We start from the raw sequence: 27,038 nt of genomic DNA on the forward strand, positions 1-27,038 counted from the left end.
CCTCCCTTCTGTTATTAGGGATACCGTTACTGTATTCCTAGGCCTTGTGATGTTAGCATCTTGTTAGAGCACCACAGCCCCAGCTGTTTCTGTCTCGGTCTCCCAGGTAAACAGGGTCGCTCCTAACCACCAGTTCTCCGGCCTTAGTTTCCCATCATCCGAAAGGCAGCCCTCTAGTCTGTGGCTTGAGGCCTAACTTGAACAGCCCTCCTGGAGTTCCCGCACGTCCTAAACAAACAAACAAAACAAAACATCCCTAGGTCACCTTGTTTCCTCCAGGATTTTTGTTGACCTTGTTCTGTTCTCACATTGGATGTTGCCATGGAGAAGCGGAAGCCTGATCTTTCCTCCTGTGTTTCATTTTGATCTCTCCGTATCTTTCATGTCATTACTTTACTTGCATGCATCTTGGGATTGACCATTCAAGTCTGCCTTTCCCGGGACACAGCGCCCTCCCCTTTGGACAGACACATCCAAGGCTTCACATCCCCTTTGGGGGCCCCGGTGAAGCACAGACTGGCTGTCCTTTGCCCAGCTCCCCTCTGTACCCTCTTCTGATTACACCTCTCTATAACTCGATATTTTGTTACGCTCACTTCTCCTGGTTCTCTGCCTTTTTCCTCCTTGCGCTCGCTCGTCCCACTGTCCCCTTTGGCTTTTACAATGAGACTTTTCTTCTATTCCAGTATATCTGCTTTGTGGTTTTGCTTCAGAGAAACAATTGTCACTACATCGTTTTCCCTTCACACTGAAATACTGAGTATTAACCTCCATCTCTTCTGCGACCACATTCTTCTGATGGGAAGTGTGTCGTTTGCAAGCCATCACTTAGGCTTTGCCTTGCCTCCCTTTCCTGATGTGTTTTGTTTCAGTCCTGAGCTGGTTCAGTGTTCTGTGTCTCGGGAGGAGGCGAGGGTCTCTTTGTAGCTGCTTCAGAGACACACAGGTTCCTACACACACGCGCGACTGGTGGGACCTCTCACCCAGCCCTGCCTTCTTGACTCCTCAGAACCGCGTGGGGATGCTCTGTCACCTGCCGAAGCACCCCTGGCTTCAGGGCTGCAGAGATGGGGTTTGGATTTTAGGCCTCGGGGAGTGGTCCTCGCATTTGGGAAGTGCTAGCTCATCCCGACATCTCCGGCTGTGGCATCCCCCACTGGCTCTCATTGCTTTGGACAGCCTGTCATCTCTTTTCTGAGTGTTTGTTCAGGGTTAGCTAGCTCCTAGTTTTGCCAAAAATGGAATTGGTGTTTTTTTATTCCATGTTTGCTTTTCAGGGTATTTCCAGGAAGAGAAGGGAGGGAGGCCCCCCTGAAGGTGTTCTTTCAGGGATAAGGGTTTACAGAAATATCTGTCTGCCTCATCAAAAACAGAACAATGACAGTCTCGGAGGGCCTCCGGTTTCCAGAAAAAATGTTCTGCATGCATAATCCCCTTTGTTCCTCTGTGAGACCTCCAGGGAGACCCCTTCACTGTCCATGAAATTGTCCTGGGCACCCAATTCAGAAACCACAAGAATTCATAATACAAAAGACTTCTTCCCAGAGAAAACTGATGTTAGCAGTTCTTAAATACCCTCCAGAAAAGTACGTTCATGTGGAGGGGCAGTGAGTACCTTCTACACAGACGTTCCCAGCCCCTCGTGGTTCCTTGCCTTTTCCTTGCTGGTCTCTGAGATTACTCCCCATCTGATGGGATGAGCGCCCGCATTCTAACACCTGCATAGCTTCCATCACACAGATGAGGAATAACGAGATTTTTAACCGTCCTCCTGTGGATGGACATTTAGGTTGTTTCTAGTCTCTTGCTATTCTGAACAGTGTTGTAATGAACGTCTTTGTACATGCGTATATATCTGTGCAAAAATAATTCCAGAGTGGGCTTGCTAGCCCAGAGGGTCTGTGTATTTTAACCTTCTGATTGCTCCTGTCCAGCTGCCAGGCTTCCTTCCCTGCCTGGCCCTCTGCTGCCAGCTGGCTGGAGGCAGGGACCGGGCATGATGACCTGGGCTGATCCAAGACCAGAACTGGGGAGTGTGGAGAGCCACCAGGGTCGTCCTGCTGCCCCTGCCCACTCAGACCCTTTGATATCCTTGCACTTATTGGAAAAGACACAGACTCTGCCTGTAATTGAAGAGCACAGGGAAGAGGGAGGCAGGAAGGGAGATAGGCAAATTGAATTGGGCGCCCTGCCATCAGTCAAGGCTCAGACAATTGGAAGAGGAGGTTCCTGCCCTTTCCTCCTGGGCATGACTTCTGGGCAGTCAGGCCCTAGGCCCACCCCTGTGTCTCGGTGGCCCTGAGGCAGAACTGAGACAAGCAGGGCTGGCCCCAAGTTTCACAACCCTGAGCTGTGCTGTGTTTCCTACCACGGGAGAGGGGCCTCGACTGCGCCATGTGCAGTGTGACCTTAGACAAGTCACTCAGCCTCTTTGGGCCTGTGTTCCTCCTTCTGTGAAGCCAAGGGTCAGATCAGACGGACTTAAGAAGCTGTACAGCTCTGACCGTCTGTGATGATGATGTCAACAGCCCAGGGAGGGGAAGACATGGCCCAGTCTGAGCCCCCTCCTCTTCCTATAAAATGGGATCAGAGCCCCCTGTCTGGGCTGCACAAGGACTGGCCACCACCTATGCCCTAAACGTGACCAGTAAACCAGAAATGGCTGCAGCTCACCTGCAGGGATCCAAGGTCAGGCAGGTGAGGAGCTGGGGGCCCTGTGGCTGTGTGGCCAGGAATTTGGGTGGCTAGCCGTCGCAGCCTGTTCTGAGTAACTAGAGAAAGTGACCTGGAAAAAAAAGGAGAAATGATGTGGGGGGAGGGAAGTCCATTCTTCCCCTCTCCTACCTCAGGCCCAAGATCTTGGACAACTGCCAACTGGCCAGAGTCCCCGGGTTCCAAACAGGACCTGCCCACCCATGGGACAGAAGCCTGTTTTTCTCAGCTGCTCAAGAGCCGCTAATAAATATTTGACTTTCTCATCATGGTGTTGATACATAAACTTTGGGTCATGGGCTGCTAAAAGCACAAACTGCTCAGAGAGCTCCAGAGCAGCGCCACCGTGGGGGTGGGGGGGCAGGGGGTACTCAGGGGCCTGTCTCCCCCAGGACGCTGGCTTGAGCTTCTACCCCCACTCTGCCACCCCTTCTGTAAGCGATGCAGCCTCTCTGTACCTCAGCCTGCCCCTCTGTAGCTGAGGGTAGTGGACCCACTCTTCCCTCATGAGTCCCCAGGGCACAGACTTTGAACTCAAGATGGTCTGAGGGGTCAAATCCTGGCTGTGCCCTGGTCACAGGCATGGTCTTGGTTGGACAAGTGAGGAACTGGGCCTCTCCAGGCCTGTTTGCTCTGCCGTAGTGTGGGGACAAGAACAGGAGGAGAGAACCCGCAGGGGCTGGGAGAGACTTAAGACACTTTATCTGCCCCATCCCTACCAGGTGGTGGGAGCCCCCTCCACACATCCATGCTCACAAAGCAACAAGGGGTTTCCCACCCATTTCTCCTTCCCCCCACCCCAAGAAGCTCTGATAGGCTTGCTGACCCAAGACCAGGAGCCGCCCTTCTCAGGCCCCGCCCCTCAGCCCACCCCGCAGATATTCCTGACCCTGAGAGGCTGCAGCCACCACCCCGCCCCGTGAGCATTTCTGCAGGTGCAGCTGCTTCCACTGACACTAATAAAATACGGAAGAAACAAAGCAATTTCAAATTCCAATAAAATTAAAAACCTCTGGCCATACAGCAGATCCAATTATGTAGCTGTTGCCAGGTGCAGCCTGGTGGCTGGAAGGAAGGGGCAGTGCCGCCCTGCTGGGCACTGAGCCCGGGAGAGGACAGAGGCTGGGATACAAAGGGCAAGGGCCAGGCGGCGTTAGCCCTCTTTTACTCCCTAACATACAACTAAGCTCTGAGCAAACTGGGAAGGCAGGCGACTATGACAGCGTCTCCAACCACGATCCACAACAAGCCAACACAAGGACCGATAAAATCAGAGGGTGACAGACATCCAGATCACTGCCTTCCCACACTGCACAGAGGTCCTGGCCCGCTCAGTAAGACAGGGAACATAAATAACAAGGTGGAAGGATTAGAGAGAAGTAAAATAACAAGTTATAAGGATTACAGAGTGAAACTATCTGCAATGAAACCCCAAGAGAGTAAGACTTCAGCAAGACGGCAAATACACAAACGCAATCATCTTCCTCTGCAATAGAAGTTGGCAGACTTTTTCTATATAGAGTCAGTAGTTTTGGCCCTGCAGGGCATACAGTCTCAATTTAACCAACTCGCCTCCGCTGCACTAGAGCGTGAAAACTCCCAGATGCACAGGAACAGGCACAGCTGTGTTCCAATAAAACTTTATTTACAAAAAGCAGGCAGCAGGACACAGTCACATGAGTCTGACTCTATACCTGTAACAAAACACTGAAAAATAAATTTTACAAAAAAAGATACCATTACAATACTTTGGAAACAGCTTTATATGCATGATAACTCACATGCCATACCATTCACCCATTCAAAGTGTACTAGTGAATACATTTCAGTATAAATTCACAGAGTTGAGCAAGCATCACCACTGTCCAAGTCTGGAACATTTCCTCCTCACAGAAGCAACCCCATACCCATTAGCAGGCACCCCTCATTCCCCCCAGCCCCCTCACAGCCCTAGGCAAGCACTAAACCACTTTCTGTCTCTATAGATTTTGGACATTTCATATAAATGGAATCATACAATATGTGACCTTTTATGTCTGGCTTCCTTCCCATAGTATCATGTCTTCACGGTTCATCCATGCTGACTGCGTGTTCAGTCATGTAACAGGACTTCATTCCTTGTTATTGCCAAATAATATTCCATTGTATGGATGTGCCCCGCTTTACTATCCATTTATCAGCTGATGGATATTTAGTCTGTTTCCACGTTTTTGGTGACTATGACTAGTGCCGCTATGAACATTCATGTACACATTTCTGTGTGGACGTATGTTTTCACTTCTCTCACGTATACACCTTGGAGTAGAATTGCTGGGTCATGTGGTAACTATGCTTAAATTTTTTCCCCTTAAATATTAAATTTAATGGGGTGACATTGATCAATGAGTACATACATGGGCTTCAGGTGAACATCTCCATGGCATCTGAACCATTGATTGGGTGGTGTGTCCATCACCTAGAGTCAGCTCATTTTCTGTCACCATATATTTGTCCCCCCCTCTATGCTTAATTTTTTGAGGAACTGACACACTGGTCTCCAAAGCAGCTGCACTGTGTTACATTTCCACTGGCAGTTGTATAACTGCTACACATAGTTATTAAGTTGTGTTAGTCCTTTATTCTGGACACAAGTCCCTTATCAGATCCATGATGTGCAGCTCAGCAAAATATATCATTAAAAAAGTGAATTTGCAGTGGCCAGGACATGGAAACAACCAAAAAGCCCATCAATAGATGACTGGATAAAGAAGATGTGGCACATATACACTATGGAATACTACTCAACCATAAGAAATGATGACATCAGATCATTTACAGCAAAATGGTGGGATCTTGATAACATTATATGAAGTGAAATAAGTAAATCAGAAAAAACCAGGAACTGCATTATTCCATACATGGGTGGGACATAAAAGTGAGACTAAGAGACATTGATAAGAGTGTGGTGGTTATGGGGGGAGGGGGGAGAGGGAAAGGGGGAGGGGAAGGGGCACAAAGAAAACTAGATAGAAGGTGACAGAGGACAATCTGTCTTTGGGTGATGGGTATGCAACATAATTGAACGACAAGATAACCTGGACATGTTATCTTTGAATATATGTATCCTGATTTATTGATGTCACCCCATTAAAAAAATGAAATTATTTTAAAAATATATAAAAAAATATAAAAAAATAAAAAGTGAATTTGTGAGAGGGTGTTGGCAGCACTTACACAGGACCAGCATCCAGAATGGAGAGCCCTGGACGTGGGAGGGACAGAGAGCCAGTGGGGGGCAGGATGCAGTGAGCCTGGGACCACTCCCACGTGGGGAGGGAGGTGGATGCAGACAGACAGGAGTAGGTCTACAGGAGGGAGAGGTGAGGCTGCAGTTCCAAAGGGCAGAGATGGCCACCGTGAAGACAGGGACCCGCAGCAGTGCGGGCAGGTAGGTGAGCTGGGAACTCAGACAAACTCGGGACCTGGGGACGGAGAAAGAATGAGGTGCAGGCTCCCAAAGCCAGATGCCAGTCAGGGAGCAGGGAAGAGAAACTGAGGCACAGGTGGAGGCAGGAATATTGGCTGGGGAGGGACTGAAGTACCCCCAGCCCTGCCTACAGGGACACCTTGGCCACTCAGAGCTCTAGCTGCGACTGAGGGGGTACGGAAGGTGTGTGTGGACACACGTGTGTGCCTGTGAACATCTGCAGGTCTTTGTATGTACAGGACGTTCCTGAATGTCTGAGCACATGTATGTGTGAGCTTCCACGCATGTGTGCACACACACACACACACAATGGAAGACAACCCTGTGTGCTGTGCCCGGTAATAACCACTACCTGGCACTGCCTATTCTGGAAGGCAGGCAGAAGTCTTTTCTAAGCACCCACTAGAGGTCAAGCCTTCCGACATGCATCCTCTCTAATCTTCACTCTGTCCCCTCAGGGGAAATGGATGCCAGGGAGCTGCGATCACTTCCCTAAGGTCCCCCGGCTGGTAACTGCGGTCGGTACCTGGATTCACACCCGAGTCTGATATCCAAGACCCACAGGCTGACACCCGAGTCAGTGGGCTGGGGACAGGTCAGGGCGGTTGGCACCCACCCTGCCCCTCACCACAGCCCTCCTGGGCAGCCTCATTAGGAATTCTGCCGGTGCCACCAACTAATTAGTGTCACGTTAATTGAGCATTCAGGAAGCTGCCACCTCCAAGGGCAGTGTCGGCTGCCAAGGGGAATGCAGATGTGGGCTGCTCCTCCCTGTGGGCTGGGGCCAGGCCCTGTGCCCAGGGGTCCCTTCTGTCCTGAAGCACCCCTCACCCCACCTCACCACAGGCGACACCCACTGTGACTTCCTGAGCCTTAAGGAGGAGGCAACAGGCAAAACCTCCAACAGCATGATAAAGAAAAGGCACTGGCTAGACACCTACTGTGTGCTGGCACACGCCATTCCCCCACCGCTCCTGTGGAGTCGGCTCCATTTGCAGCCACTCTGGGGGACTGTCCAGGGCATCTCCCCAAGCCTGCCTTCCACTGTACCAGCACTGAGGGGTGGCGCGTGCCCACGGTGGGTGCCTGGGGTCCCAGTGAGAACCCCGGAGTGTGGGACAGGGCGGTCTGAGCTGGTGTCGCGCCCCTGCCCCGTCCACACACCCCCTCTCCTGCCCCTTGATGAGCACGTACCACATGCCTTGCAGCACAGAGTATCGCACAGACTTCAGCACCCAACCGTCCACCTGACAGTTGACTGAGGGTCACATCAGGTGGCTACCCCAGGTCACCCACAGCAAGGGGTAATGCTGGCTCTAGCCTGAGTCCTACTTCTCACCTCTGCGGTCTCAAAGGCAGAGACCCCCCCCCCCAGCTTCCCACAGACCTGGCACCACCCGATCCTGCTTTCATGTCTCCCTGTAGCAACATTAAATCTCACTTCCCTTCGAAAGGGCTGCTTTTAATTGGCTTAATACACTCATTAATAACCGTGTCTACTTAACGCACCTGTAAAAGGCTCGTAACATTAACTTAATGGCAGGGGTGACTGGCCCACGCTTCCAGGCAGCCATTTAAATTTCCCTACAAGGCTCTGATGGGGCCCCGGTGGGCAGAGACCGGGCAGGGGTGGCCCAGTGCACACCGGAGCCCACGTTCTGTCTGGCAGCGGCTCTGTGGCCTCTGAACAGGGAATTCAGTGACCTCTGCACCTCATTCGTGCGTCCATCCTGCCTACCAGGTGTGTCATCTGCCCTGCTTAGGTCTGCACATCATTTCAGAAGTTGGCGTCTCTGGGCAGGGCACTGCCTCCCTGCCCATCTCAGTCCCTATGCCGTGTGGGCCTTGTGGCTTGTTCCCGGCTTATCTGTCCTCCAGTGGTCAGCAAAAACACATGGGAATTTGCCCTTGCAATCCCTGCTCGATCTGTTCCTCGAAGGTCCAACATCCTCTTCTAAAACCTGGGGCCCGCCTCCCAAGAATAGCACAAGGATGGCACACTGAACACTGGGCACAGTGCCTGGCCCAGAGGCAACCCTCAGCAGAGGGTGGCTGTCTGCACGTGAGAGGCACTGGGACACAGCCCAGGGGTGGGTGGGGTGGGGCTGCAGCGGGAGGGCTGAGCCCGTGACCAGGGCCGGGAGTGCACCGAGCAGCTCAGGGTTCACACAGACGGGCTCACTGGAGGGTTTGAGAGGGGGGGCAGCTGGGAACTCGGGGGGGGGGTTACAGTGTGATCTCCCCCTATTAGTCTGTCAGCCCCGCGAGGACAGGGACTTTGGTTTGCTTTGATGGTTACTGCGGCATCCGAAAGGCCCAGGACAGCGCTGCACACAGGAGGGGCACAGGAGAGCTCTGTGGGTGCCGGCGGGCAGAGGGCTCTGGCAGGCTGCCCTCTGTGGGGCCATCTCCCTGGCCCAGCCCCTCCCAGGACTAACTCTCCCAACTGTCATGACCGTCAGTGAGCAAGGCTCCCAGGCTGATTGGGTTCAGCTGGCCACAGCCTCACCATCCATTCACCCCGACATCTCTGAGCACCTGCTATGTGTCTGTGGGAACACGGCAGCGAACGAGACTGCTCAGGGAGCCCGTGCCAGGTGGGGGAGAACCAGTGCGTGTGGCGATGCAGCCCAGGCGCTGACGGACTCCCGGTAGGGTCCCTCCACCCAGCCAGGACAGGTGGAAAGGTTGGAGGGAGTAGGACCCAAGCTGGGCCCTGGCCCCCCACCCTCACCACTGCTCAGAAGCCCACCACAGACAGCTGGCTCAGCTGGTTCCTTCCTGTGAGGCCTTTTTCTGTGTCATTTGTTTGCCAAGACAAGGCTGTACAATGGCACAGAACACGGTGGCTGGGCCCACCTCTGGGGAAGGTATGGATCCTCAGCCAAGCTGGGGTCAGGGACCCACGCTGGCCCAAGTGCCTGGGGACCCCAAGCCATGGCCACGATACTGATGAGAAGGCCGTGCCTGATGTGCCCAGAGTGCTTTGGGAACAAGATGCGAAGCAAGGGCCACAGCAGCACCGCACCAGGCCCGGTCTGAGACGGGGCCCACTGGCGACCCGCGGGCCTGGTCTGAGACGGGGCACACAGGTGACCCGCAGGCCCACCTGAAGTCTCACCTCCAAAACCCCAAAGAGCACTGCGCAGGCCCAACCTAGCACGTGTGCGGGCGACACTGGCTCGGGGCCGCCAGCTGGACATCCCTAGGAGCCAGGGGAAGCCAAGGCAGAGAGCTGCCTGCCCGCGTGGCCTCTCCTGGGCCATCTCCTGCCTCTCTGAGCCTCGAGGCTGGCTCCTCACAATCGCCCTCCTCCTCATTCTATGGAAGAGGAGGAGGGGGACCATGAGTCCCTGGCAAGCACTCCAGGTCCAAATCCCAGCTCTGCCCCCGGCGGTTGTTTGGACCTGGGAAGCTCTGAGCTTCTACTTCCTCCTCGGTCAAACGGGGGCCTGTACAGTTTATCTATTGCTGTGTAAAAAGCTGCTCCAAAACTTAGTGGCTTAAAACATCGATGATCACGTAGTAGCTATTGTGGTTTCTGGGCATCGGGAGTTTGGTGGCTCAGCTGGGCAGTTCTTCTCTGGTGTCATGTGAGGCTGCAGTCACCTGAAAGCCTGACCGGGGCTGGAGGACCCACTTCCAAGAAGGCACCCATGCTCGCGCAGGAGGCCTCAGCCCACCCCCGCGTGGGCCTCCCCGCGGGCTGCTCCACTGTCCTCACATGGCAGCTACTCCCCCAGAGCAAGTGATCCAAGCAGCAGTGAGCAAGGAGGAGCGGCAATACCTTTTATGACCTCGCCCCAGAACCCACACTGCCTGGCTTGCACACTGTCTTACAGACTGGACAGGTCGGCCCCGTTTGGAGTGGGAGGGGACCGCAATGAACATGAATACAGGGAGGTGAGAATCACTCACGTGGGGAATTGGGAAGACCTGGGAGGCTACCTGCTGCATGCCGTAACTTGTCTGCTTCCTCGTCTGTACAATGGGGGCCACGCCCCACCTCCCAGAGCTGTCAGGTGCCCCATACCAGAGCTGCTGAGAAGAGCTGCAGGCTGGGATTCTCACGTGCACTAAGAACTCACCAAAGGGCAGACCCTGTGTGACTCAGCACCAGGGGCTCCAACAAAATCCAGAGGAACCAGCCACCCTCAGGGAGCCCTGCCGACCAGCCGGGGGCCAGGTGGGCCCCTTCTTTCAATGAGTGGGAACCAGTAACAGGCGTTGCTTCCCCCCACCCTGCTTCTTAAGGTTTTAAACACCTAATTTATTCCATCCATTAGATAGATTTTGTAGATTTAATCATTTTCACAGTTGGTGGCTCATTGGATACTCAAGATAAACTCCAAATGAAAGTATAATGGTGAGGACAAATGAGTTTTCACACCACAATGGCAGAAACTTGCTTGGGAAGAGAGTTTAAGGGGAACAAAAATACATACAGATATAATTTTTTTCCCCCCGGCAGCTGCTTTTGCTGACTATAGTAGGTTACCACAGTTAATTTCACCAGTTTTGTTCATCTGTAAAATTGCATAAAAGTGACATTTTTGTGCTCATTATAGCAACTGCTGATTTATGGCTGGTAAATGAAGAGCTGGTCCCTTTTTTGCGGGGCTCTCCGAGCGGTGCTAAGTGCCCATGAAATTGCTTGTATAATGTAGTTTAAATCCAATCTCAGAGAAAGATTCCCCCGTTGGCCAAAGTGACATTTCCATTCTCCACACTGAGTTTATTTTAGGCCACTTAGGTGGGGGCAGCCCCGGGCAGGGTCAGGATGGCAGCCCCTGGCCGGGTCCACCTCCCTAGCCCAGGTTAGGTCAGAGGACAAATGGCTCTTCTCCAGCCTCCTCCGGGTGCCGCCTTCCTGACCCCTCCCTGCTGCCCTGCCCAGCTCAGACCACGTCCCTGCACTTCAGAGCAGAGCAGAATGACCCACCAGCATCCCGGCCCCCTACCCGCCCCCCAAGCTTAAAACCTTCCCTGGCTGCCAATGCCCCAGGGGCACGGCTCCCCCACCGCTGCGGAAGCTCGGGCCCTCATAGTTCTTTGTGATGGGCTGTGCTGTGCATCTTGGGAAGTTTAGCAGCCTCTCTGGCCTCTGCCCACTAGATACCAGTAGCACCCCCTCTTCAAGTTGTGACAACTGAATATATCTCTAGACATCACCAGTGTGCCCTGGGGACAGAATACCCTGTTGAGAACTGCCGCCCCCACAGGGAAGAGCGTCCCCGTTCCATTCCAGCCCCCCACACCCTGCCCCAGCCGCGTTTTGGGGTCCTCTCTGGATGTGGCTCTGGGCTCCCGCTCTCGCTCTGAACTGCTTCCAGCTCCCACCCAGACGTGATTCCTTCCTCGCCTCCGGACCTTGGCCCATGCTGTTTCTTCCACCTGAAATTTGTGTCTCCTCCCTCCTCAGCCCTTTCACTATCGCCCTAACTGGGGTGCTCTTCCAGAAAGCCGTCTCTGAAGCCCGGCTGGGTTGGCGCCCCCATGTCCCCACACTATCTGCCCTTCCCATTGAGGCATGCATTTTCCCCAGACTGGCTGTGAGCCCGTGAGGGTTGCGGGCGAGGCTCTGGAAGGAGAGGTGGTGTCTGCACTCTGCCAGGCCACAGTCCCCTGCCCCTCTCCCAAGGCAACAGGGAGGGTGTGAACTCACACTTGGAGAGTGCCCGCCTCTGCTAACGCACTCCACTGCAAACGACTTGTTACACCCTCACAGACACCCTGGGAGGTCGTGTTAGCAGCAGCATCCCATTTTACAGATGTGGAAACTGAGGCTCAGAGTAGTGAAGCATATCCCTGCTGAGTCCCCCCTGGAGTCACTGGTGGGTCCCAGGAGTGCCCACAGGGTGGGGAAGGCAGTATACCTCCTCCTTGCCTGAGGGCCCAGACAGGTCACAATCTCCTAGCACCCACTGTGCGCCCCTCCCGCTGCTGGGCCCCTTGTCACCCTGCAGACCTGGCATGGTCATTTCCCCATTTAACAGTGGGAAACTGAGATTCAGCCAGGCAAGCAATTTACACAGGGCCACAGAGCCCACAACCAGGCCGGCGGCTCCAAAGCCCAGGCAGGTTCTTCCCACCTGCCTCACGCAGCACCCCTCCCCCCCAGACCCCAGAGAGTCCTGGGCAGCACTGCAACACGTCTCGGGACCAGGGAGGGGTTTGGATGGGAGGAGGTCAGCCCACCAGTGACCCCTCCCCTGTGGCAGGAGCCAGCTGTGCCCACAGACACAGTACAGTTCCCGAGAAAGGCAGTGGCTCTGCAGGGGACAGACAGACGGGAAGGGGTGGCAGCGGCAGCTCCCGCCAGGCCCTGTGCCGGGCTCTGTTCACAGCAATGCCGAACCCCCCCCCCCCAACAGAGAAGGGAAATGAGACATCGTGAGGTAAAGGGGAAGAAGGAATGACCACGGTGACCACAGTGGCACAGTCCTTTTGGCAAACTGTTGGGGCATTTCCTCCCAAAGCTGAGCGTTCGCCTCCCCCATGTCCCGGCGGGCCCGCTCATGAGTGTGCTCCTGGCCCAGCTCGCTGAGTACGGGCCCCGGGACCAGAGGGCCATCTGTACCAGCCCCACACTGGAAACGGCCCAAACGCCATCAACAGGAAGGATGAGTACATCGTGATGTAGTCACACAGGACACCACATTCCCATGGGACAAATAAACCACCACACAGGCCACCTGGATGGGCCTCACAAACACAGCCTTAGGTGATAGAGGCCGACACAGATGCGAGTGCATCACACAGTCCGTCTCAGCACGGACCAACGCCAGGCACAGACAGGAGAGCTGCTAGCCTGTGCCGGGTTAGTGAAGGGAGGGGGCAGGGGCCCTCTGCAGACTGGCTGTGTCCTGTCCCTTGAGCCCGGCATTGTTATATGAGTGTGTCCTGTTTGTGAAAGTTCAGCCAGCTTACGATGTGTGCCGATTCCTTTACACTGTGATCCCAAGCTTAACAACTCAGAAGGAACGAGGGAGTGAGAGAAGGTGGCCCAGCAGCTCTGGGAATCCTCCTTGGGAGCAGGGTGGTGGCTCCAGGCCTCCCCGTGTCACCCGGTCAGTGCTCACCTGTGCTTTCCTCCCCCCACATCCCCACAGGCGAGACGGTGGCCAGCCCTATGCATTCCTCCCGCTACCCGAGCCCGGCCGAGCTGGACGCCTACGCCGAGAAGGTGGCCAACAGCCCGCTGTCCATCAAGATCTTCCCCACCACCATCCGTGTGCCCCAGCACAAGCACCTGAGCCGCACCGTCAACGGCTATGACACCTGCGGCCAGCGCTACAGCCCCTACCCGCAGCACGCCGCCGGCTACCAGGGCCTGCTGGCCGTTGTCAAGGCCGCCGTCTCCTCCAGCGTGGCTGCGCCCACGGGGCCTGCCAAGAGCGTGCTCAAGAGCGCCGAGGGCAAGCGGACCAAGCTGTCGCCAGCTGCCGTGCAGGTGGGCATCGCGCCCTACCCGGCGCCCAGCACTCTGGGCCCCTTGGCCTACCCCAAGCCGCCCGAGGCGCCCGCCCCGCCACCCGGCCTGCCGGCGGCTGCTGCCACTACCGCCTCCGTCATCCCCCTGCCCGGCCGCGGCCTGGCCCTGCCGCCTTCCAACCTGCCCTCCATCCACAGCATCCTCTACCAGCTCAACCAGCAGTGCCAGGCCCCCGGCGCTGCGCCCGCCGCCTGCCAGGGCGTGGCCGTGCCCCACCCCAGCCCAGCCAAGCACGGCCCGGTGCCCAGCTTCCCCAGCATGGCCTACTCAGCCGCCGCCGGCCTGCCCGACTGCCGAAAAGGCACCGAGCTGGGCCAGGCAAGCACAGCGGCCTTGACGTTGGCTGGGGCCACCAAGCCTGCAGGGTACGTGGACGGCAGCCTGGACTACCTGCTGTGGCCACAGAAGCCGCCCCCACCACCGCCTCAGCCCCTGCGGGCCTACAGCAGTGGCACAGTGGCCAGCAAGTCCCCGGAGGCTTGTGGGGGGCGGGCGTACGAGCGGGCCAGCGGGTCCCCCCTCAACTGCAGCGTGGGGCTGCCCGCCAGCTTCACTGTGGGTCAGTACTTTGCTGGCCCCTGGAACAGCGTGCTGGTGACTCCCACCAGCGACTGCTACAACCCAGCCGCGGTGGCGGTCACCGAGCTGGGGCCAGGGGTGGCCCGGGAGCTGCCGGGGCCCCCCGCCGAGGGCCTCTCGGGCCTGCCCAGCAAGAGCGTGTGCAACACGGCAGTGCTGAGCAGCAGCCTGCAGTCTCTGGAGTATCTCATCAACGACCTGCGGCCGCCCTGCATCAAGGAGCAGATGCTGGGCAAAGGCTACGAGACGGTGGCCGTGCCCCGGCTGCTCGACCACCAGCATGCCCACATCCGCCTTCCCGTCTACAGATAAGGCCTGCCTTATGGCAGCAGGGACAGACGGACAGGGCGCCGAGGGGGCGGGAGGCCGAAGGATGGTGGTCACGCACAGGGGCCGGTGGCTGCCATGTCCATCGAGGTGTGGCAGGGTGACCTTGCTCACCCAGGCCCCTCCCCTCCCCGCCCCATCAGCTGCCCCAGGACATGCAAGGGCCCCTGAGCAGCTGCCTATGTCCCCGCCCACGGAGAGAGGGAGGGAGGAATCCCCTCCTATGGGAGTCCTTCCTGGCTCTCCAGGAGGTGGCTCAGGCCAGGGTGGGGTGCAGGAAAAAATAGGGTGGTTTACAATCAGGTGGGGTCATACAGCTTCTCCCCCACAAGCTCCCCAGTCGCCTGGAAAAGGAGCAGAGGGAGTTGCTGGTCCCACAGTGTCCCCCACTGGCCAGCCCAGGGGAACACAGCTCCCCTAGAGGCACCAGGGACTGTCAGGCTCCCTGTTCCTTCTCCTCTAGACTCCTTCCCCTCCCCCACTCATGCCCAACACAGGAAAATCACACCCCCTGCTCCGTGCTCCAAACCTGAACTGCCACCTCCCCCCCCCCTTTCTCCAGGACATCTTACAGGGCTGCCGGGCACTGCACAAGGGCACCTCAGCCAAGGGGACACCACTTGCACCCCAGACTTGTATATTTATTATGGCAATTTTCTGAATCTTGAAGAAGGGGTGCCATTTCCCTATTCGCACAAAGGTACCACAGGGGTTAGCAACGGGCCTGCCCCCTTCACCCCCATCAGAGGAACCCCACCCACCTTCTAAGGGGCTCTTTCCTTGGAAACAGCTAAGGAGTAACCTACTGGTTTTAACTGGGAGACCCAATGCAACTCCTTTCCTGCCAGCCGCCCTCCAAGGCCTGCCCCACACCACCAAGGGGTGAGGGGAGGCAGGCAGGGGTCCCCCAGGAAGTCCCCAAGGCCCGCACTCCCCCAGTCCTGGCCCCTCTGGCGCTCCGGAAGCGGTACTGTATCTCTCTCCAAGGCCTGTTCAAGCACTAAGTGCATTTACAAATCTCTGAGAATGTTTTTTTTTTATACTAAAATTGACCATTATATTCTACTGTGAGAAGTGCAGTCTGCACTATATTGTTTTAAAAACTAAGAGAAAGAAAAAAAAAGGGAAAACACAGATGGTGTCTCAGCTGTGGGATTGCTTTGTAGCTCTTGGTTTGTGCTTTCTTCCTCGCCTTGGGAGCAACACATGCTCGCCTCCTCTGCAGACCAGGCTCGGAGCCCCCAGAAGCAGGCCAGGGGCCCCGGCACCTGCAGTGCTGGGCCACTTTGCCTGTGTTGTTCCATTTACTCTTCCAGCTCCTTTGAGGTGGATGCTGTCATGTCATTTGCCTTGTTCACGTGTCCGCCACTTGGTCAGGCCAGAGATCGACCATAGAGCAGCTGAGACAGAACCACCCCTGGGCCCCTTGGCTCCTCCCTCTGAGTGGCACAAGGTGGTGGTGGTTGGGGGTGACGTCCCCCCTGGACTGCTAAATTCCTTCCCAGCTCTTCCTCTGTGTCTCACATGTTCCAGCCTTCCATGGGGGCAAGTGTGGCTAGGGACAGGCCAGAGTGCCTGGGCCGCGGCCATCTCCCTGGCTGGCCAGCACACACCCACCCCACACCCTGGTGCCTGGGATTTGCAGGCAGCCACGCCCACCTCAAGGAGCTCAGCACTTTCCAGGCACTTCCTGTGCCGGGTGTCTTCATATGCACTGTGTCTCACTGGGGCCTCATCACCCCTTGCAAGGCAGTGGGTATTCTAGAGGAGGGAACTGAGGCTCAGAGGTGAGAAGTGACCTGCCTTAGGTCACAAAGCAAGTCTGTGGAAAGCTGGGGTTTGAACCCCACAGCATGGACTCTTCCTCACGTCTTGGCCCTGCGTCCTCCAGCGGCCTGCCAGCCCGACATCCCCCCATGTATGCCCGGCTGGGGGAAACTGGGGAGTCCCTGGGTGTTGCCTGCATGCCTGCCATGGTAAGGTCCTGGCAGAGATGGGGACAGAGGAGATGCCTTGAATGTGACCCTGCAAGGGGTATTCACCTCCCTAAGTCCAGACCCCCGAGCCTGGCAGCACATACAGGAGGACATGGAGGCTCCAGGAGGAAGGGGTGTGTCCAGGAAGGGACCCAGCCCTTCTGAGCTGAGTCAGTGAACCAAGCATGTCACCCCATGCCCCAGGCAGGAGGGTCCTGCAGAGTGATGAGCTGAGACAGGCAGCCCTGTGTGGGGGGCCGCTGGGAGTAACCATAAACAGTGTGTAAATAACTGACAAAGTGTTTTTCTGACCTCACAGAATTTAGTCTCACAACACCCCTCCCAGGTGCGTAATCAAGTCATCCCCATTGTACAGATGAGGAAGGACACAGAGAAAGTAAAAAAGACCACAGGATAGGAAGAGGGAGCCAGGCTCCGGCATCAACCCCCCGCCCCCCACATCAGGCTGCCTTGACCCTCAGACATAGCTGAAGCCCACCTGGAGGCAATGCAGCACTGGCGCAGCCCCGGGAGGCGGGCAGGCCCAGCCAGCTTCTGGAGTGAGTTAGACGTGGCTCAAATCCTGCTGTTGCTACTCAGAGTGGCCCTGAGCCATTCTATCCCCAGCCAGACCAGAGATGGAATCCAAGGAGACAAAAGCATAGCGTGGATACTTGGGAGGGGGCAGGTCAACAGGGTCCACAGCCAGGTTTAGGGCTGGGCGCTGGCCTGTGGCTCAGCTGGTCCCCGGGACCACCACTGGGGCTGCCTCATGACCAACGTGGTGTTAGGGTAGCCCAAGTTCCCATGTTCCGGGCTCACCGCCAGGCCCACCCACACTGGGGCAGGCAGAGAGGGGAAGGAGGTGAGACTGGACCCACCCTCCAAGCCAGTCCCTCACATTTGCAGGTGGGGTCTGAGGACCCACCTCCTATCCTAGGAAACCTCCCTGTCCTCTGCCAGGCAGGTGGGCAGTGGGGGCACATGCGCCCAGCGGGGGTACTAGCCCATCCCCAGGTGCCTTGGCAGGGTTCCTTCTCCCCAGGAGCTGAGCTAGCTGATCTCAAATGGCCCCCTGGCATCAGGCCACCCTGCCCTTTACACAATCAATCCCCTTTGATTACAACATTGGAAGAGCAGCACAGGTGACAATGAGAATGTTACTCTTACTGCTACAATTACCAACAGACCCCAGTTACTAGGCAGACTGGTCACCACTTTTAGCTAAAGTCCTCACGTAACATCCATAGATGCTGTGACTGTATACAAAACAATGTAGAATTAAACCAGTTTTACCACAGGCTAATTGATAGAAACAAGAGTTAAGTTCCTACAGCATCCCATCAATGTTCACATGAAAATTTTTTTTTTTTTTTTTTTTGTATTTTTCTGAAGCTGGAAACGGGGAGAGACAGTCAGACAGACTCCCTCATACGCCTGACCGGGATCCACCCGGCACGCCCACCAGGGGGCGATGCTCTGCCCCTCCGGGGCCTCGCTCTCCCACGACCAGAGCCACTCCAGCGCCTGGGGCAGAGGCCAAGGAGCCATCCCCAGTGCCTGGGCCTTCTTTGCTCCAATGGAGCCTTGGCTGCGGGAGAGGAAGAGAGAGACAGAGAGGAAGGAGGGGGTAGGGGTGGAGAAGCAAATGGGCACTTCTCCTATGTGCCCTGGCCGGGAATCGAACCCGGGTCCCCCGCACGCCAGGCCGACGCTCTACCGCTGAGCCAACCAGCCAGGGCCCACATGAAATATTGTTGAACAGAACGACCTTATATGAGTAACTGCTGCACTCAGTTCGAACACCTTTCCAAGTGCGTACGATACAGGTGCCGCAGACGCACCTTCCCACGTCACAGCTGAGGTCAGAGAGGCCCGAGAAGGGCCATTATCTGCCCAAAGCCACACAGCTGAGGATGGAGAACGGCGCAGAAGCTGGGAAGGAACACAGGCCTTCCGGTTCAGACTCGGCTCTTAGCTGCCGTGCTATGCACAGAACAAGCCCAAAGCCGCCCCCAGCCTGCCAGCTATCCAGCCCCACGCCCCCGCCAGCTGCCATCCTTCCTCTGTCTCTCAAGCTCTCCTGGGACCCCAGAATAGCCCCCTCCTCTCCATTTTAGCTGTCTTGGGCTCACACCTCTTAGAGCTGAGCTGTCCGATATGGTAGCCACCTGCGGCTGGCACATTACCTCAACTATTATCACCAAGTACTGTCACAACAACTATGAGAACACCGCCGCATCCTACAGAGACATCAGAGCTGCCCCAGAGCGGCGCGAGGGCTCCGGCAAATATACTCCGGGAACATATGGAGGGACCAATAGGGACACTCACCTTCCCAGGGTGGCTCCCTGCTTTCCTGACACGTATCCCAGCCTTTAGGGCACTGTCCTGTCCTGTTCTGGGAACGGGAAGCTGAGATAAGCTCGACCCCACACTTGCCCTCAAAGACTTCCCAGCTACAGCCAGGACCCCACGCCCACGCACGCCACGGTGCCACGTGCGCCCAGGTTCCATGGCGCTGCACTGCGCCTGCGCATCCCGGCTCTCTTAAAGCGCCCAAGCGGCAGCCAGCCCCCCTGTCCTGGCTGCTGGGAGGTAGAACCTGTCCGCTGTGGTGGGTGACCCAGTGGACAAAAGGCTTTCTGGTTAAATCACCATCATCACCAGCTCTCCAGAGAGTATCAGGAGGAGAGGAGGAAAACAAAACAAAAACTCTAGCTCAGTATCCCATAGCCTCCATATGTGACCCTGGGAGATTTGTGTGGCCTCACTGAGCCTCAATTCTTGATTTGTCAAAGGGAGTGGTAGGACCTAAAAGAGGAATAGCACCAGGTGGTGTGTGATCAGGATGACAGGGCACATTAGTCCTGTAAGAGGCCACCTCCCTGAGGGCAGTCGGATCTGGTGGTTCCAGTCCTCAACCCCACACTGTCCCTCACCGGCTTGTGGCCTTTGGCAAGTGACTGCCCCCTGAGCTGCCTACTCTCCACTGTAAAGTGAGGCTAATGCTACAAAGCCTGTACCATGTGGGTTGAGCAGAGATGGGTGATCCTACAGCACAGAGCCTGTTCCGTAAAAGATGCAGCATTTGGGCTGCATCTTTGTCACTTGATCCAACTGATGCTTACCTCGGAGGAGTGAGTGTCCAAGTCTAAGGAGTTTGAGAAACAGATTCAGATCCCTCCTCCCTTCCTCTCTCTCCCTCCCTCCCTGTCAGAGTGGCATCGCTTCCCTTAGCATATTAAAGGACCTGAAAAGTCCTGCAGGCAAGCTTCCCTTCCAACTTTAGCCCAGAATTTCCCTTTTTGATCACCTAAATTCTTGTTTCCTAAGAACAAACAGGACTTCAGGAAATACTGAGTCCTACCTCTTCAGTAAGTCCCTTCAACTGTCTGGACTCATTTCCCCAGCTGCAACACAAACACTCCTAATGATAATGAGTTTGCAGCAGAGCAAGGACTAGGATCCAACCCTGACCTGGAGCTAGGCCTCCATTCTGGAGCCACGGCACCCTAAAGGGTCTTTATCCACCTGTAAAACTAGGTCCAGATGAAGGGAAAGACCCCCAGGGATAAAGGGAGCCCTCATTGGACAAATGGGGATGAGTACTCCTATTTTGGAAAAGAGAGGTTCAGAGAGGGGAGGCAACTTGCCTAAGGACACACAGCAAATAGGTTCTAGATGCTCCAGAGGCAGTTCCAGCCTGCCTTCTCTCATTGTTGAAGGGGATGGGGGAATTTCCTGAGTCTTACAGCCTCAAGGCACACATAAAAGGGAGCTCAGCAAGGGGCTCTTCCCTACCAGTTTCCTTGGTTCCAAGTTTCCCTCAGGACCCCTCTGAAGAGGTCCTGGGTGTGACCACAGTGACCCCTAGTGGCCAATCTCCAGGATCAGCGGCCCCAACCTGCTCAGGCCAAAGGCAAGTATGTGGGATCCAATGGACCCACGCATCCCAAAGGTGAGGTGGCTAAGAGCAAGGGGGACTCTCTGAGGTCACTGAGTACTCTGAGATATCGAGAAGATTCTGAGGTGAGATCTGGGAAGCTGGGTTCGAGTCCCAGCACCACCCAACCTCTCCTGTCCTCACCTGTTAGAAGCCATTACAGCCTGTTGCTGTGTAGAAATGGACTGTGTGTGTGCTTTGGAAGGGCCAAAAACACTCAGTTTAAAACAAAAAACAATTCCTGCCACCCTCCAGAAAGTTTCCTCTCCTAAGACAGAGTGTTCAAATCCTGGTTCCACCATGTCCAGGCTGTGTGTCTTTAGGCAAGTGTATTTACTTCATCGAGTCTCACTTTCTTTATCTGTAATGAAAGGATAAAAATTTGTTCTTGTATCTGCATGAGTCTGGCAGAGTAACAGGAAACCCTGACCTTTAAATAAGAAAGAAAAATGATCTCAATCATAAGACCAGGGTTGGTTAGTTCAGCTGCTTGATGGTATCATCCAGGACTCATGTCCTCTTCATCTTTCTGTTCCACCGAGCCCCTTCCTGGCCACAAAATGGCTGCGGCAGCCCCTGGTATCACACCAAGTGCCCAACAAAGGAGAAGACAGTATCTTCCTATATCTTCCTACATTTCTCTTATTTTCCCAGACTTTCTCCTCCTTCAGATGTCCCCTTTTGTCTCATGGACCAGAACTGGTTCACATGGTTATTCCTCTACCAATACCTAGTAAAGAAAACAGAGTCATGGTGGTTGCCTGAGCCAGAGTGGAGAACTGGAAACAAAACGAGGTGCTGTGAATAAGGAAGAGGGGCCATGATTCCTGGGGAGCATCAGCACCAGCCCATAAGCTCTGCACATGGTTCCTGAGATATGAATGTCCAGCACTTAGTAGGTGCCTTATCCACATTCATTTGCTTCCTCCTTTCTGTGATTCTTCCAAGGACACAAGACTTGCAACCTGGTCTCTCCTGACCCAGCCGCCTGTCCTCCACCCCAGGGGCTTAGGTCCCCGCCGCCCAGGGCCCCTTCTCTCCTGTCCTCTGGTTCCACCACCATCACCATCTTTCTTTCAGTCTCTCCTATGAACAAAGCTCTCCCCATTGTCCCCAAAGACTTTGGAATTCTAAAAAATAAAAGGTAGGGAGTGCTTGATTCTCATACAGATGTTTTCACCAGGGAATCAAAGATTAATAACTACAAACAGGGGCCTGGAATATTTAATCGCCCTGTACAAACAACTGAAATGATCAGAATACACAGCTCTCTGGGCAAGGTGGGGGCCCACTGCCGACTATGACATTCGGGAGTGTCAGAAGCATGCGTTTTGGGGAGATGAACAGTGTGGTGGAAAATGATTTTTGGTATTTTTAAAAAATCCCCAGCATTCATCTAAAATAATAACAGCTAATAACATCAGGGCATGTAATAACGAACTATTCATAGGCATATGAGGTAATTGTTCAATTAAGATCCGAGATTTCTCAGACTGTCTTTTCTGATCGGGCCCTATTGTTTTTTACTCCTGTAGCGCTAATTATTTCCCAATAGTGCTTTAAACTTAGGATGAAAAAAGCACCTCCTGTCAAATATGACATACAAGTGCTTTATCATTATGAAATACACACGCATGCACATAATAAGAAATCCTTGTCAGAATCAAGTTAGGGGCAGGTTCAAAGAGAGAGGGTTAGAAATGGCAGTTGACGGTCTCAGGGGCTCAGCAAAAGGGGCAGGGGACAGCCTGGGTCTTTACTGCATAAATGACCCAGCTTCTGTCACCTCTCACCCCTCAGGGGTCAGTGTTTTCTTTCCAGGATGGAGTCTGAGGGCAGAATGCCTGGGTTCAAATTCCACCTCCACCACTTACCAGCCAGGTGTCCTGGGTAAGAATTTTCGCTCTCTGAACCTCAGTGTCTTTGTCTCTAACACGGAGTGCTGAGGACATTCCATTTTTGGCCTGCCCAGATTCTGTTTACTATTTCTTCTAGAGTCTGTATCCATTATTGCCATAAAATTGATGCCTGTACTTTTAAAAAAATCACAGAAACTCAGTGTCATACAAAAGCAGGCCTTTCTCATGCATCTGTGGGGTTCCTCTGGTCTCACCTAGGCTTGCGGGTAAGACATATCTCTGCTCCAAATATCTCTCATCCTCCTCTGGGGGGCGGGGCTAGGCATGTCTGCTAACGTCCCATTGGTTAGAAACAAGTTACAGGGTCAAGTCCAGGGGTGTGAAATTATGCTTTGCCCACAGTGAGAGGACACCACAAAGTTATACTGCAAAGTCATGGATAAAGGGAAGAGTCGGGAATTGGGGCCTCTGGCACAGATATCAACATTCCAGCTTTCTTCAGGAAATTGCCCCTAATCATCTTTTGAGCTATAAAGAATCAATACCCAAATCATCAAATATTTAGGATATCACAGTTGAAAAAGTTATTACATGTTTAGATAAAAATGTACTCAGAGAAAAATTCATAGCTTACAATTTTTTTTTTTTTAGAAATGAATGAATTAAGTATACACCTCAGTAAGAGTTGAGAGGGTGTTTTGATTGTGTGGGTGGGTCCACTTCATAACCCCCCAGAGAAGTGACCTCTTCAGAGCCGCAGAATGAACCACAGCCATTCTTGGTGACCATACTGTCCACTCCCTTTTGGAAAGATGGCATGGAGGGCAGGCGACCGTAGCAGATGCTGTTGGTTGCCTATGTAATACTGGTTCCTCCATTCTCCTTTCCCACAGAACCCAGGCCTGCCCACAGTTACCCAGAAGGCTTGGCTCAGCCAGGAAGGGCATCCCATTCTCTAGCCATGAGATTGGCTCAGACATGACATGTAAGCCAAGTCCATCCAATCAGAATGGCTCTCGGGATACCCCCTCCCCTTTCAGAATGCTGGATGAAGACCCTCTCTCCGTGAGTTGGATTGGAATGAGGAAGCACATAGCCCTGTGAAAATTTGAGCCATTCATGGACCTGGAGAAGAGCCCATCAGCACCTGGAAGGCAACACAGAGGGAGAGGAGAGAACAGGTCCTTGGGAAGGATGGAGTTCCCCCAGCCACCCTTGACAGTAATACAATTAGTCCCCTTTCTTCTCAAAGAGCTGCATAGACTTGTGTTCCTCGTGCCTTTGGTTCTCATTCTTCTGACAAACGGGGACACGGAGGCCCAGAGAGGTACAGTGACCTGTTGCTATGATACGGACAGAGGGCACAGCCCACACTCTGTGACTTTCTCACTGCAGCTGCCCGTGGCCAGGTCATGAGCCCCCTGGTCCTTTGAGATGAGGTTTTGGAGAGGACCAGGGACCCGTCTGAGGCAGGCCCAGGGCCCGGGGAGGTCAGAGTAAACTGCAGTGAGCTGCAGGGTCCTCACCCCAGGGCGGAGCAGCAGGCCCGGGTGTCTGTGGGAGCCTCTCCTCGTGCCAGGAGGTTGGAGTTGCCCCAGAGGGGGGCTTCATCAGCAGTGGTGAGTGATCCCGAGGGGAACAGCGGCCCTTGGAAGTCAAGTGGGTCAGCCTTCACTCCACTCCATTCACAGCCCTGGCGGTAGGTGGGCCCCTGAAGGGAGAAGCGGGCCCCCTGCCCCAGCCACCCCGAGCACTCGCACCACTCTGGTAGCCACCACTGTCCGTGTGAAGGCCACCTCGTCCTCTCAATCACCCCACCACTGACACGCAGTGGCTCGCCCACTGCCACAGCTGCCATGACCTCCGATCTCCCCATCACTCAGGCCGCCGCCACTACCTCCTGTCCAGCCCCCGGCCATCACCCTAACCACCACCTTGGTCATCACAGCTGCCCTCACCCCCATCCCAGCCACAGGCTGTCTCCCTGTCATCCGTGCCCGTTCCCACCTCCCCTCATCACCCCACCACCTCCACTATCAGTGAATGAACATTTATTGAGCACCAACAACCCCCAGACCCTCTACAGAATGCACAGGAGGTGCGGCCCGCCCCAAGGTCCTGGCCCTCAGCAAGGCCGCCTGCTGGAGCACGCGGTACCGTGCGTGGTCCAGGGCACAGGCAGGCTGGGAGCTTGGCCAGGGGTGTGCCTGGAACGGGGTCCTGAGGCTTCTGCCAGGTTCGGCTGGGGGTGGGGGTCACGCCGCTTTCCTGAGAGCACAGCAAATAAATAATGGAGAGATAGGGGAGCCCCTCTGGGTGGAAAGGCCCTGGCTTTGGCTTATGTGACTCCATGGGAGTGAGACAGGTGGCCAGGAGCCCTGTGCCCAGGGAGGGAGGTGAAGCTGGGAGCAGCAGCCTGGGGACCAGAGGGTCCTAGGGCCATCCCGGACATCTCTGCCTGGCCCTCAACTCTGGGGGTCAAGAGAGCATGTGGCTGAAATGCAGGTGGACGAGAAATGGGCCGGTGTAGGGGACGGGGCTGGGCTGTGGGCCGCAGACCATGCCCTGGCCTGCAGCCCCTAGAGGGGGGCGTCATCAGTCCTCCATTTAGGGGGATAGCTCTGCTGGTGGCCGTCGCAGCTGGGGTTCCCCATGTTGTCCAGAGGCACCACCACCTCATCTGGGTTCGAGCTTTTGTTCAGTTCCACCACGCGCGGCACCACCGAGGACCAGCGATCTGCAGTGAGCATGGCGGAGTGAGGGTGGGTGGATAGTGCACGTGCATACATAAAGCACCTACTGTGTACCACACAGTTCACAGTGGTCTGAAGGGGGAGGTCTTATTATTCCCATTTCACAGAGATGGAAACTGGGGCTTAGAGGTGTCAAGGGCTTGCCTAGGAGCTTGCAAGAGTAAATAGATCAGAATTCAAGCCAGGGCAGACTGTCTGAGCACCCACGCCCTCCCCACCGTGCCTCATGCACCGCGCTCAGTGGAAGTGTGGTGCCCCTGGTGTTCACAAGCAGCAAAGGGAACTCAGCAGTCAGCTCTTCGGACCCTCCCATTCCGCAGATGTGAACACTGAGTCCCAGAAAGGGGACCACTCAAAGCCAATTAGCAGTGAGACTGGCCCGGGCCCCCCTCTACAGCCTTGAGGCTGCCTCCCTGACCCCCCCATCCCTTCACTCACCCCTCCGGAGGCGGCCCATGGTGTGCGAGAAGCCGTAATACTGGTAGCTCTCGTTCTTGCCCGGGTCCTCATTAATGATGCCCAAGTTTTGGTTCCAGTGGGACCAGTTCACCTCATCCACCCTGGTGGGGCCACAGCCAAGAAAGGTCAGGGGGAGGCACCACTGAGGAGGCGGCACCCCTCCCCTCCCCCAGGCAGCCTCCCTGCTCCAGCCTCCACAGCACAACCCCCTCTTCATTTTTATTCTGGTGAAATACACATAACACAACATTTGCCATTGTAAGCATTTTTTTTTTTTTGTATTTTTTTTCTGAAGCTGGAAACAGGGAGAGACAGTCAGACAGACTCCCGCATGCGCCCGACCGGGATCCACCCGGCACGCCCACCAGGGGCGATGCTCTGCCCACCAGGGGGCGATGCTCTGCCCCTCCGGGGCGGGGCGTCGCTCTGCCGCGACCAGAGCCACTCTAGCGCCTGGGGCAGAGGTCAAGGAGCCATCCCCAGCGCCCGGGCCATCTTTGCTCCAATGGAGCCTCGGCTGAGGGAGGGTCAGAGAGGAAGGAGGGGGGGTGGAGAAGCAAATGGGCGCTTCCCTTATGTGCCCTGGCCGGGAATCGAACCCGGGTCCCCCACACGCCAGGCCGACGCTCTACCGCTGAGCCAACCGGCCAGGGCCTTTGTAAGCATATTTTAAGTATACAATTCAGTGCATGAAATAGATTCCCAAGGTTGGGCAATCATCACCATTCTCTATTCCAAAACTTTTTTATCACTTGATTATGTACCCAACTCTCCCCTCCACCAGCCCCTGGTTACCACTATTTCCTGCCTCTCTGAATTTACCTATTCTATATGTTTCCTATAGATGCAATCATATCCTACATGGCCCTTTGGGTCTGGCTGCTTTCACTTAGCGTAATGTTTCTGAGGTTCATCCATGTTTGTAGCATGTGTTGGCATGTCATTCCTTTTCATGGCTGAGTAATATTCCATTGTAGAGATAGACCACATTAGGCTTGTCCATACATCTGGAGGTGGATGCCCTCCTTCTTAACTCTCTTACCTCCCGTTTTTAGGATACTCTCAGAAGGTCAGGTTACAAGCCCAAATTAGCTCAATGCAATTTTTCCTTTTTAAAATGATTTTTGTTCTTTTTATTCAACCTCCATTTCTTGAGCAATCACTATGTGTCAGGAACAAAGGTACATCCTGCTGTTCCCATTTTACAGACGAGGAAACTAATTTCACCTGGCTCCAAGCATGACCCTGCACCCTATGCTGGCCATCACTGCACAAGACTGATTCCACTTAAGAGAAAAGATTGTGCCCAGGGGTCCCCTGGGAAGCGGGCATTCCCTGTGCATCTGGCAATTCCAAGTCCTGGAGCTATGATTCTTCTCCTTCCCCCTTTCTGCCGATGCACCCAAGCCCACTGCCTTGTTTTATCTGCAGCGATGCCCTGAGATGAACAACGTCCCCAAGTCTCT

General features: G+C 55.0%; 2 protein-coding genes across 4 annotated transcripts in view; one reads left to right on the forward strand and one right to left on the reverse strand.

The window, feature by feature from the left end:
• Window positions 1–15,713, forward strand: part of FAM222A (family with sequence similarity 222 member A) — a 54,483-nt gene extending 38,770 nt beyond the window's left edge. For all 3 annotated transcript variants that reach the window (XM_066370714.1, XM_066370713.1, XM_066370715.1), the window contains exon 3: window positions 13,291–15,713. In XM_066370714.1, the coding sequence (XP_066226811.1) occupies window positions 13,291–14,564 (1,274 nt within the window). In that variant the 3' untranslated portion in view covers window positions 14,565–15,713. The remainder of the gene's footprint in view (window positions 1–13,290) is intronic.
• An 8,665-nt stretch (window positions 15,714–24,378) lies between these two features.
• Window positions 24,379–27,038, reverse strand: part of TRPV4 (transient receptor potential cation channel subfamily V member 4) — a 41,345-nt gene continuing 38,685 nt past the window's right edge. Inside the window, exons 15-16 of the mRNA XM_066370716.1 lie at window positions 25,552–25,673; window positions 24,379–25,097 (exon numbers count right to left, since the gene is read on the reverse strand). Of these exons, the coding sequence (XP_066226813.1) occupies window positions 24,940–25,097; window positions 25,552–25,673 (280 nt within the window). The 3' untranslated portion in view covers window positions 24,379–24,939. The remainder of the gene's footprint in view (window positions 25,098–25,551; window positions 25,674–27,038) is intronic.

The sequence above is a fragment of the Saccopteryx leptura genome, chromosome 2 (genome assembly GCF_036850995.1).
Source record: "Saccopteryx leptura isolate mSacLep1 chromosome 2, mSacLep1_pri_phased_curated, whole genome shotgun sequence".
NCBI lineage: Eukaryota > Metazoa > Chordata > Mammalia > Chiroptera > Emballonuridae > Saccopteryx > Saccopteryx leptura.